The sequence below is a fragment of the Gymnoscopelus braueri genome (assembly GCF_963280865.1).
Source record: "Gymnoscopelus braueri genome assembly, chromosome: 6".
NCBI classification, from domain to species: Eukaryota; Metazoa; Chordata; class Actinopteri; order Myctophiformes; family Myctophidae; genus Gymnoscopelus; species Gymnoscopelus braueri.
Window position 1 is genome coordinate 54129911 of NC_137607.1, and position 12415 is coordinate 54142325.

Sequence of the window (12415 nt, forward strand, 5' to 3'; positions counted from 1 at the left end):
CATGCTCTTTCTCAGATGAAAGAGGCGTGCAAAACGCTAGAGGTCACCATGCACGGTGAATAGTGAGTGCATGGCACCAGACGGTCATTCCAGGTAGGGCCGGGCAATTAGCACAACATATATCGAAACCGATATTAAAGAACCAGTAACCGACTTAATCTTGCTCATGTAGGTTTAATCGAATAATCGAGAAATAATTATTCCTTATACAGTATATCAACGAATCACATTATACTTGCTGTAGCTGTACAAAAATAACAAACAAATTAGAACCGTTCATTAATCGTAACCGAGGCAAAGGTTTGAAATAATCGTGATATTGATTTGAAGTCGTATCGCCCTGCCCCAATTCAAACGCCGCTACAATACTCGTAACTGTTGATGATAGATGCCATGTGTTTTATGGCAACACAAGATCAAACAACATGACCGTTTGAGAGCAGAGATACAGACCACCCCCCCTGTATTACAATGGTACAACTGGACAATATTTGTCGAATGTTTTTTTCTTTCTGCCCACTACGTGCATTGAGTCCTATACACAGATATATAGACTATGATAAATGATTAGCTACTGATAAATCTGTGAAGCATTAATTACACTGCCAATTGATACAGAAATAAATGCTGATCCTGGCATGAAGGAAATCAGTCAGCAGACAGGATGGTGGATGGAAAATACTGTCCCAAAGATGAAAGAAATTCTCATTATGTTCATGAAATTAGTATAACGTTCACGACCACAAATTTCTCAACCCCCCCCCCCACACACACACACACAATACATGGATAGGAATAGGTCAGGGGTCTTCAACCAGTGGTCCTTGAGGAGGTTCCAGGTGGTCCCCAGCTAAATGATGGAGAGTTGGTAACCAAATTAATGGACCCTTATAGATCTTTAACTCTTGAGAGTGTAAAATGAAACCAAATGGACCCTTACAGGTCTCAAGAGTTAAATTATTGTTAAACATCTGCATTACTTAATTAAAAAAATGTTATTTTGATCAACGTTTGCCTGTTATCTCTCCTATGGTACCAACATCAATACAACATGGAATTGTGGACAAAATCGTATCCAACGATAACAAAATATTCTAAGTTTTGGGTCTGAGAGGCTAAATCTCATCAAACGGTGGTACGTGGCTCAAATGCAGAATAAATAATGGTCCTTGACATGAAAAGGGTTGAAAACCACTGGAATAGGTGACTGCCACTAAAGCCTAATTTATACTTCTGCGACAAAGTGTCATGCGACGTGCCGCCTTCCTCAAATCAAGTTCCAAACGGAAGAGAGTAACAGTTATTCACGTTGAATTGAAAGCGTCCATATGGGCCTCCAAGCAGAAACCATCCTGGCTCCATTAGGGCCTCGAGCAGAGAGTAGATGACAATCAGAGGCTTGTTTTCTGTCTAGTCAGAGGAGACTGGGAGGACCGCTGGGTGTTTTGTGCACAGCCCCGGCATGAGGCTGGTTCCTCCCTCAGCGCTCGCCAGTGCTTTGTCACTGAAACCACAGCCAGCCCCTCGGGAGACCTGGCTATGTCATGAGCATAAAAAAGAATGACTTACAGGGGGAGAGAGAGAAAGAGACAGAGAGAGAGAGACAGAGAGACAAATTGTGTCAGAGAGAGAGGGACAGAGAAGGGGGGTGGGGGGACATGAGCGAGCAAGCTTTGAGCTAATGGCTGAGGATTGAGATGGGGAAGTAATTATGAAACTACTGACAAAGACACAGCACACGAATGGGCGTCCCCGAGGCCTGGCGCACGTCCATACAGGATAGGGCAGGAAGTTGTTCGCACTGAGTGTGGAAGTAACCCCATTTCCTGGAATTGCTGTACAAGCCCTCTATCCTAGCGGGGCAGAGGGTTGCCGTGGTAACTTGCAATAAAATACCCTTAGCTCAGCGTGTGTGTGGAGTGGGGGGTGTTAAAACCAAACAACATTGCCCAGAGGGTAGAGCTTAAACTTTACTGGGCCCACACAGATGAGCGGCAGAAGCATCAAGCGGGGTTCACGGGGCTCTGGCTCACTGCGGGTCAAGTTGAGAGCGAGGGAGGAGACCCACTGAACCAAGCTGACCGATGCCATTGGCAACAGCGAGACAGGGCGAATACGCCTAGCTAACCTAGCTGACTGCCTGAAGCAACTGAGAAGCTGGCCCGGGTCTTGTAATTACGTGGAGGAGTTTGCGGGCCTCATCTAAAGCTGAGTACACATAGAGGAGGGCTGTGCTGTGTTGGTACAGCAGGATTCACACTGCACTGTCAGCCAGGCTGGCTGTTTTATATATATACGTATAATGCGAGCGTGCGTGTTGAGATGTACGGACTGAGTAAGAGGGAGAAGCAGGCAAAAAAAAGCAGGCTGATTCGAGGACTTTTCTCTTCTCTTTCCTACACTGTAAAATCCTGAGATAGGCTAAATTAAATCTGAGTATACAAATGTAACCAAATGGATCCTTTTTTTTTTTGTTCAAGGTTTTTTTATTTTATATTTTCACATACAGGTCTATAATAATGAGCATACAAAAAACAGTGAATGTATGTTAACCCTCCCACCCCCCCAAAGTTCCCGCTCCGAAAGAGCCACAACCCTGGTTTCTCCTTGTACCATTAAAACAAAAGACAATACAGAAAAATAAGACACAATTGCTAAATGGATCCTTAAAGGGCCATTCCATTTAGTTAAAATTGTACACTCTCGGATTAATTCGTGAATTAACATCGATTTTATTGTGTAGTAATATTACTTACTTGCTGAAAAACAAAGGGTTTCAGTAAAAGCTCTTGAATTCTGCAGCCATGTTATAAATTATTGTTACAGATTGTCTACTTCCTCCATTTAGGCTAGTTTGTCTCTCATTTGACCCCCAGAGAGAATTTAGGCCATTGTACAGATTTAATGTCAAAGGATGTTAAGTCTATTTTTTTAATTAAAATGTACAGCCTAGCACAAACACTAACAGAACAAAGCAGCTTTTATCAGATTAGCCATCAGTAAATTCAATTGACAAGGCTGTATACAGCTAAACCCAAACCCTCCAGGCACTTGGGTAAGACCAGCTGCCTGAGGCAAAGGACCAACAGTCTTTGCCTCATGACATGGTGGCTGAGAAAGTCCAAATCTGTATTAATATAACATGGCTGCAAAATTCGAGAGCAGACTTACTCAAACTCCTTTGCTTCTTGTCTACTTCCTTCATTTAGGCTAGTTTGTTCTGCCTTCTTTTTGCGCCCTACAGTAGCTGTCTGCCCCTCTGACTGCCTACACAGACTGTCTACGTATGCCCATATGCCATTCAGTGGGCTATATGAATATATTGTATGTATGGCATGCTTTGTCCTCTCGTTGTACTGGCATTGCTTGTCAATTAAAGGACCACTTTGCCGAATTTGAACCCAAATCCTGTTGTTTTTAAGTTGTGGACATACTGTAATAAGCATGATGTGGCAATGGCTTTTGTGGGGGGTGGGAGGTTCTGTGTTTTTATTTTTAGTTTGGAATGCTTCCTATGTGACATCATCACAGTGAAAATCTAAGTTTTTCCTGAACTACAGTGGACTTAAGTCCATGCTTCCTGTAGTTCCAGTCGAACCGGCCCCATGCCCGGCCCTGAGGGTGTTTCTAAGTCGGACTACACAAGATTTAGTTCAGCCTCTACCAGCACCTCCACAGTGAAAGGCACCACGACACTCCCACAATGACTTTAGAAGATATGTAAACACCATTTAACGACACTAATATTTGCAGACACAATCAAAAATAACTATTTACCTAATACAGGTTGAAACAAATGCATAATGAACTAAAGAAATACCAAACAAAAGCCAAATACACAAAGAACCCTCCAACAACATCCCTCTCTCTTCCATGACCACTTGGTACAGCCTAACGCATGAAACCCACAGAATGTGAAAGCGTGTGCGGATGCTTTTTTGGGTGGGTTCCGTGCGTAACAAGGTAATTGACAGTCTTAACAAGGTGATTGACACGAGCTAAGGTGGCTGTGTCTGCATTCTCGTGTGTGCCATGTACACGCCTCCCAGAAGTAGATCTCAAAGAGAGAGTGATGAGTAGGATTCACCGAAACAAAACATTAGCCTGTTTTGTCAAACTATACACCAAATGCATATTATGTGTCTGTTTTCACCTTAGTGAGGGGTATGTTCTCACCCCAGGCTAGGAGCTGCTTTGGAAGGGATGTGCTTAAGGCATGCTGGTAGTTAAGAGTAATTCAGTGGAAAGCAATCAAGAGGAACACATACTACTGTTACGGCCATATATATATTAATTATTAATACTGTTTCCCACTACAAATAGTCCTAACTTTGACTGTGGCTTCTTTCAGCGGTGACATACTCCTTTAACCCAACATGTCGTGTCAGACCCAATGTGGAATCCTATCCTACTGAGTCAAACAATCAATGAATGCTAATGATGAAGTAGGCTAACACTGACTCATACTTGTATGTCAGGGTCTTGTCTCTCATATCACAATGAGTTACTGATGTAATAATCACATTAATACCTTGCAGCTTTCTATTTTTTAAGCCAAACTTCAGTCCACACAAGGGTTGATTTGAGACCACATAAGGACAGTTATTCTCATCTGTTTATTATATCCTGTTTTTATAAACATGTTTTGTGCTTTACAAAACATGTTTGATATTGATATTACACTATGTTGATTATTTTAGTTTGTAAGCCTGAACGTTTTTTGCATTCATGTTCTGCAAAAAAGGAACTCATTATGGAACCAGGCACAAGACCCCCCCACACACAACAATGATCAATGAAACTCCTGAAATAGTGTTTAGTGTTCCACTGATTCTCTTTGGAAACAGCCAATACACATACACAGTTAAAACCATCCCGAAGTGCATCTTGTCTCTGTCTGTATGTCCACATCACATCTGTCTACCTGTTGCCCTTCTAACATTCCTCTACTCTACCTTAACCAGTGCATTGCTTCCCCGCAATTCATTCACCAGAGTTAAAACCCATCACTTCTAAAATTCCACTATAACTTAACATGGCAGGCATTTACAGCAGAGTCGGTCTGATTCATTATATAACTGCTACCTAAACAAGAGCCATGTTGAACCATAACAAGCACTAGAACTGGAACTGGAACTGGGAACAGAACCAATTCACCACTGCCAACCCGCTCCAATAAAAATTCTTAGGAGAAACTCTTCGTCTTTCTCCTCCACCTTGCCTGCTGATATACGCGTCCTGGCTCACACACTACCACCGGCATCTAGCCCTGCCTGCCTGCCCTGTCTCCAGGATTACTGGGCTGTGCTGGACAAGGAATGCAGGCCATAGTAATTCCCTGTTAATTTGCTAACCTGTTCAACAGTGCAGACACAACGCTCTGTAATCCGTCTACCTTCACCGCCACACAAACCCCCTGGTGGTAAATGTACAAGTAGTGCACATACCCTAACCCAGCTTCATTCACATTTTGAATGGTATTTTTTTCTAATGTCTCAAGGGTAAAAGGCTAAAAAAATGAAAGGGTCGAGTGGACGTGGGTTTTGGCTCTGCCCCAGCATAAAATCAATGTGTGGGGCCAGTCCTGTTATGCTCGCCATATCCACTGTGTGTTCCAAGCTAAGTAGTATGAAGACCCTCACATCAGGCCTAACTTATAGACCTAATGTATCGTGGTCGTCTATTAAAGTGTTTTCTCAAACCTTTTAATTTCAAAGACCCCCGGGTCCATTTGGTTCCATGCGTACACTCTCAGAGTTACAGACCTGTAAGGGTCCATTTGGAACCCCCTCAAGGAACCCTAAGGGTCCCTGGACCCCACTTTGAGAATCACTGGTCTGTTAGACCTATCGTATACTCCACACAAACCCCTCTGTCCATTAAACACGCACGCACGCACGCACGCACGCACGCACGCACGCACGCACGCACGCACGCACGCACGCACGCACGCACGCACGCACGCACGCACGCACGCACGCACGCACACACACACACACACACACACACACACACACACACACACACACACACACACACACACACACACACACACACACACACACACGTGTGTAAACACCTGCGAAGCACACACATCTGGACCCCAATCCCACAGGACCACATGGTTTGACCTCATACAGTTCTACACTCTGCTGCTGTAGCTTGATGTGTCATTATTTACTGCTCTCTCTCTCCCACTACAACCAACAAACAGAGCATCGAAACACACGTGGTGGCCAGATTTACTAGTACCATTACTAATCCTAAATATAATACCAGGCAGGAAGTTCCTTAAATAAAATATATATATATATATACAATACAATTATGAAGTGTGTGGGGAGGAATCAATTGGCATAACAACTTTAGGGAAATTAGGGAGAAAATGCGGGGAAAAGTGCACAATATAAGACACAATATAACATGCAGATTCCTTGCTACGTGTTTTTTTTAAACTAGTGTTCTTCTACAACTGCACTGAATATAACCTGATGACACATGAGTTATCTTGGAATTTTCTGTATGAAACAAGAAAGGAGCGGGAGGGGAATAGAGAAGTCACAGGGAGGATACTCTGGGCCACATTAATAACTCCAGCACAAGCCAGTGGGTCGGACCAGCACTCAGTAAATAACAGCAGTGTTGTGGGTAGCTCAATAAACAGCTTTGTGTTCAGAGCTGAGGGCCAAGCATGGAACAGATAAATCACATTTCACACCAGGCTCCAGTTTGGGGCAGAGGACAAGGAAAGCCATGGGCGGTACAATCGCTGGCCATCGGCAATGTGCATCCACGACGAAATATGTACACACGCAAATAGATACACACACGCACACCAGCTGCCTGCTGCCTGTCGGGAAATATTATGCATCTATCCACATGCCCACGCTATTGCGGGGCAACACAATGTCGTGTGCCACAGAAATGACAGTTCAAGTTACTCAGGGGGCAAATAACGAACCATTCCAAAAACCACAGTAATATAAGATCTTAGCTATGTTTTTATTTGTTTATACATAACAATTACTTACTCTGCATGGGCCTATAGGCCTCAGTATGTTGTTTTAACTAAAGAGTGAAATGTTAATTAGTAACATTTTAATTAACAGTGACATCAATTCAATTTACTGGGCTACAGTGCCTTGGACTTTAATTGCATATATGCACAGATATACAGATAATAAATTATGTGGTGCCCTGTTTGTACTTTGTATATAGTTTTTGTACTTTTGGAATGCACAACAATGGGAGGTAAAAAGTTAACACAGTTCTTTATAGCAGCAACATTCAAGAAGTCAAAAGCACAATAAGAGACAGCAGAAAAACTTCTGCTGAGTGTAGCAGCATAGTGTGTCTGTCATAAAGAACAGGTAGAAAGAGAGAGGGTGTGAGAGAGTGCATGAGAGGGGCAGAAAAAAGAAGGCAGAGAGAGAGAGAGAGAGAGAGAGAGAGAGAGAGAGAGAGAGAGAGAGAGAGAGGGAGATCATGAAGAGAAAGGAAGGGAGGAATGTGAAACACCAACAGCTACATTCCATCCGCTTCTCCTTGCACTGCCTGCAGCACTTTTACATTGTCTTCTATTCTTTTGTAGGACTCCTCTGTTCAGAAGTCAGCCAGTCCATATAAAAAACGTGAGAAAGGGTAGGCTGGCCACATGTATCAACTCTGGGCAAATAAAGGATGTCAGATGAAATCATCTTTGTTACGTTGGCACCCTTAGCCCCAACCCCAGCAAGGCTCACTAGGCCTACAGACTTTGTTATTGACCATGCTTTTCCAATATGGCCATTCAAACCTGTTCAGGAGTCTGTAAACGTGATGATTTAGTTAAGTAGTAATACCAAGGCCACTAACCCAATAACCTATTTATGAAAATGTGCAGATTATATAAAATCTCAGATTCTTATTCGCAACAGTGCTACTAGTTATCATTTAACTCAGAGAAACTAAAGTAAAACCTAACACATCCAGACATAGTGGCATACTCAAAGATTAAGCTAGGCCTCAAGGGTGCTTTTATATTAAAATTCTAAGAAGAAAATGAAGATTAATTTTGGTGTCCATATCTGAGAATAGGAAAGCAACAAAAAAGCAACTCTGGGCTAAAAACTGTCCGAATTTAAGTGGAACACAACTTGACATGGCAGGTGTCTTTCAACCACACACAGCTCCTCTCTTAATTATAACAACCTTTCAACACTAAAAAAAACATTAGGCAGCTAAGTGTCCATTTTGAATTCTCTCTTGTAATGGGCGAACTGCTGCTCAACATCTGGGCAGAGGTGCAGCCCCCTTTTAGCGACTCATACTCACACCAAACAGCGTGGAGAAGGACTTTTACTATCAACTGAAACCTAAACCACTGAATTTCACTGTAGATCAAGACGTCATTCGATTCATGTGTTAACAACATGACTGGTCAAATCAAAAACCAAAGAAATGCAGTGGTTTATCAGTAGCCTGACACACTTCACCTTCACCTTTCTTCCAAACACACACTGACCGACGAAACCAAACACGACCACACAAGTTCAAATCAATGTAAAGCATTCTAACGTAAAGCTTTAAGACTGTGTATTGGTTGTAAACACAGCAGAGTGTACAAAATCACCTTAGACATTCTTACTGCACCAGAGAGCGTGTGCAGCGATGCGGACGGTGCAGCACTAACCCGCAGATGCATAGATGCCACGAAACTTTTTACAAATGGCAGAAATGTGTATTCTAAACGTCTACAAACTTACCAAAGGACAGTTCGACGCAGCAGAGGACGAATACTATTAGTTTGCCCGAAGAGAAACCGGGTATTTGGCCCATTTTTTCAGTAAAATCCACATAGGGTCGACACTAAGCGCCGGGCTGAGCTGCTGCTGTCTCTCCTCCTCTCCGGTTCAAGTTGGTTCTCCAAAAAAACCCTGCGCTTTATGGGGTGGCTCACATATAATGAAGGGAGAGAAAAAAATCCCACCTAAGTTGATTTAGAAAATTAGAACATTTCAATTCCGTTTAGATACGAAGCCATGTGCCGTTTGGCTATTAAAAAAAATCGTACTGAAAAAGGTCTTTTTTCCCTCGGAAAGAAAGACGGCACTTTAAAGTTTCTTCGCCACTCTCCGCTCAGCAGTTCACTGAAGTCAAGGGAGAAAAAAACACACAGGCACACACGGATATCCTTCCGCATAATCCTTCCGAAAATACCGGATCTACAAGCTCACGATGCGTTGCGAAGTGAAGCGTCGTGAGCTTGTAGATCCGGTATTTTTGGCTCGCAGTACCGTCGCACGACGAAGTATAACCAGGGTTTAGTCAATAGTCAGCATGGATCTATCTTGGGTTATGAAGATAAAGACGCCCATTTGTAAATATAGAATCCTTATAATGTTGGCGTGTTATTTTTTTGTATATACATGAATACGTTTTTTGTTTAAAGATTTTGTTGTTGTGGAAAGAAGTAAGAAATGAACATTTTCGTCCTCTCTCTCCCCGTCGCCACGGCGGAGGAATTTTCACTCATTTTCTAACTTCTCAAAGCTCGTATGACTCAAAATTAACCCGTTCAATGATTTTTTTTCTGTCTCCCTCGTGTATGTTTTCCGTTATGCTTTTTTTTTTTACACCCACGCTTTACTTTAACTCTACTTATTTTCATCACAGATTCTTGTGAGACACAGTTGCCTGCAGTTGCACAGGTGTAACAAATAAAAGCTAATTATGCATATATCCACAGAAATGACAGTTCAGGTTAAACAAATAAAAGCTAAAAATGTAAACTTTTCAGGTAAATGAAGACTTAGTTTGGAAATAATAGACGACCAGAAGCAGAAGCAAATAGAATAATACATGATTATCCAAAAAGAAAATCATAAAATAAATAACTAGACAGTAACGAATAAACTGCAATTATAGCCTCTAAAGGCACGTTTTGTTGTTTGCATGTTAAACTGCTAATGATTGATGTGCACATTTGTTAGATTTTTGTTTAGAAATTAATATTTAGCCTGTTATGCAACACATTAGGACAATGTAGCCTATGGTGTCATTTTTACTCTATGCCCCATTTAATTCATTGTGCAATAGATGACGCTAGACCTCTGATTTATTATTAGTCATTTGTCAAAAAAAATGGTTAGGGACGGGTTACACATTAATCAGACTTCCCCGCAGTTATATCATTTATACACCACTAACTAATACGCCTACTTACACACACACACACACACACACACACACACACACACACGCACGAACGCACGCACGCACTCACGCAGGCACACACACACACACACACACACACACACACACACACACACACACACACACACACACACACACACACACACACACACACACACACACACACACACACACACACACACACACACACAAACACACACACATATTTAAGTCAAGCTTCATAAATTGATTAGGCCATCAGTATAACACCAGTGAATCCTTATCAGTCTGAGTGATCCAGGTGTAATTTGCTGGCTCATCACAACACTCGGGCCACATCTCATCCCAGTGATTTGTTTGTCTTCACACCCACTTAGAAAAACATTGCCGTGCCTCCTGCCGCTGGGACTGGCCCTCTGTCCTCTATTCAACCCTGATGAAAAGGCCTGGAACCAGGGGGAGCAAAATGATCTCCTCAGGGGGTCCACGCTCACAATGCTTTTGTTGCTGAGGTCAATGTCAACTCTGGCTCTCCTCCATGCAGGTTGGATGTCAGGTGATGGGAGAACAACAAGCACAGTACAGGCATTAAGGTCAGATGCTTTCCTTTGTTGATAAACAGCATCTCTCTGTCTGTTAAAGAATAGACCTCTGGGATTTAGTTTCTACTGAACAAGTGTGATGAACAGTTAAAGTTGTTTTGTTTTGTTTTGTTATGTTACTTGGGCCTAAGTTAGCATGAATCAAAGGAATGAAGGTTGCACACTTCAAATTGAGAATTAATTAAACCTCTATTGTGGTCCTGAGAGCTTTTGTGACTGATCAAACAGGTGGGTTAAGCAACTGGCCCAGAGAACGACATGGCATAATTCTATTACACCACTTTTATCCATGCAAAAACCTATTGACCTATTGTTATCTGACATGATTCAGCATGAAGGTGCCTGAAGGTTAACGCCACAGTTCAAGTTTAATTTCAACAACTTATTCATCAATCACAATAGGGGTCAACATCAGCAAAGTAGCAAACTGCCTCTAAGATGTATACTGTACAAACTCTACTTTACATTGATTCAACACTTCAGTGGTGGAAAAAGTACTCAAATGTTTTACTTAAGTAAAAGTAGCAATACTGCAATGTAGAAGTACTCTGTTACAAGTAAAGTAAAAGTAGAGTAAAAGTAGAGTAAAAGTTCAAAAGTAATGGTATCAAAATGTACTTGGAGTACCAAAAGTAAAAGTACTAAAATGTTTGAAAATAGCAGATCTACAAGCTCACAACGCGTCACATTGCGACACGTTGTGAGCTTGTAGATCGGCTATTTTCAAATAGCCTAGGTATAAAATGGGGCTAAAGTGGTTAATGCATGTTTTATAATGTAATAATTCTGCAAATTAATAGTAACTCAAGTTTTCAAATAATTGTAGTGGAGTAAAAGTACAATATTTGCCTCTGAGATGTAGTGGAGTAGAAGTAAAAGTATAGACAATTGGAAATACTCCAGTAAAGTAAAAGTACCTCAAAATTGTACTTAAGTACAGTACTTGAGTAAATGTACTTAGTTACTTTCCACCACTGCAACACTTACATGCAGTTATGTGATTGGGGAGTCATTATAGTCATGTGATCAATAATCCAAAATTAATTTAGTTGAAACGTACACTTTGTCTGGAGCACTGTTTTCCTAATGATGTCACTCCAGATGTGGACTTCTTCTCAATGGTATAAGAGAGGGTGTGGGCCTAGCCTCATGAGCAGAACAGACCCTGTTCCTCTGTGCTGTTCCCCAGATGAAAGGGTTCTTCCTCAGAAGCCAGACACAGTTAAATAAAAATAGTTTAAAACAATAACAAAGTCAAGTGCTGATAATCTAAACAAAATAAAAATAAGGAGAAACACACACACAAAAAATGCCTTTATTACTTGGCTAGTTCATTGTGTGTAATAGTGAAAACCAACATGTTTTAGCCAATGCAGGCCTTAATCACGGCAAACATAGTAACCACATTCGCAGGTGGTATAAATGTGGTTACAGCTCATGTGGGTGCATGGGGCCTTAGACAGAAAGACAACACACAGAGAAGTGATGTTACAAAATAGTAAAGCACAGATTACTAAATATAGTATAAAGCTATATGCTAGGGAACGACTGCAGTTATATTACCCAAACAACATATATATTTTAAATCCTTTTACCACCTCAGTCTTAAAACTCCTGTTAAGACTTATTGGTCATTTTAG

The 12415-nt window shown here is 41.6% G+C and overlaps 1 protein-coding gene across 2 annotated transcripts in view; it reads right to left on the reverse strand.

Annotated features, from left to right (window-relative positions):
* The window catches only part of notch2 (notch receptor 2), a 75104-nt gene extending 65981 nt beyond the window's left edge, over positions 1-9123 (reverse strand). For both annotated transcript variants that reach the window (XM_080431383.1, XM_080431384.1), the window contains exon 1: positions 8745-9123. In XM_080431383.1, coding sequence (XP_080287509.1) covers positions 8745-8817 — 73 coding nt within the window. In that variant the 5' untranslated portion in view covers positions 8818-9123. The remainder of the gene's footprint in view (positions 1-8744) is intronic.
* Between the last annotated feature and the right edge of the window lie 3292 nt (positions 9124-12415).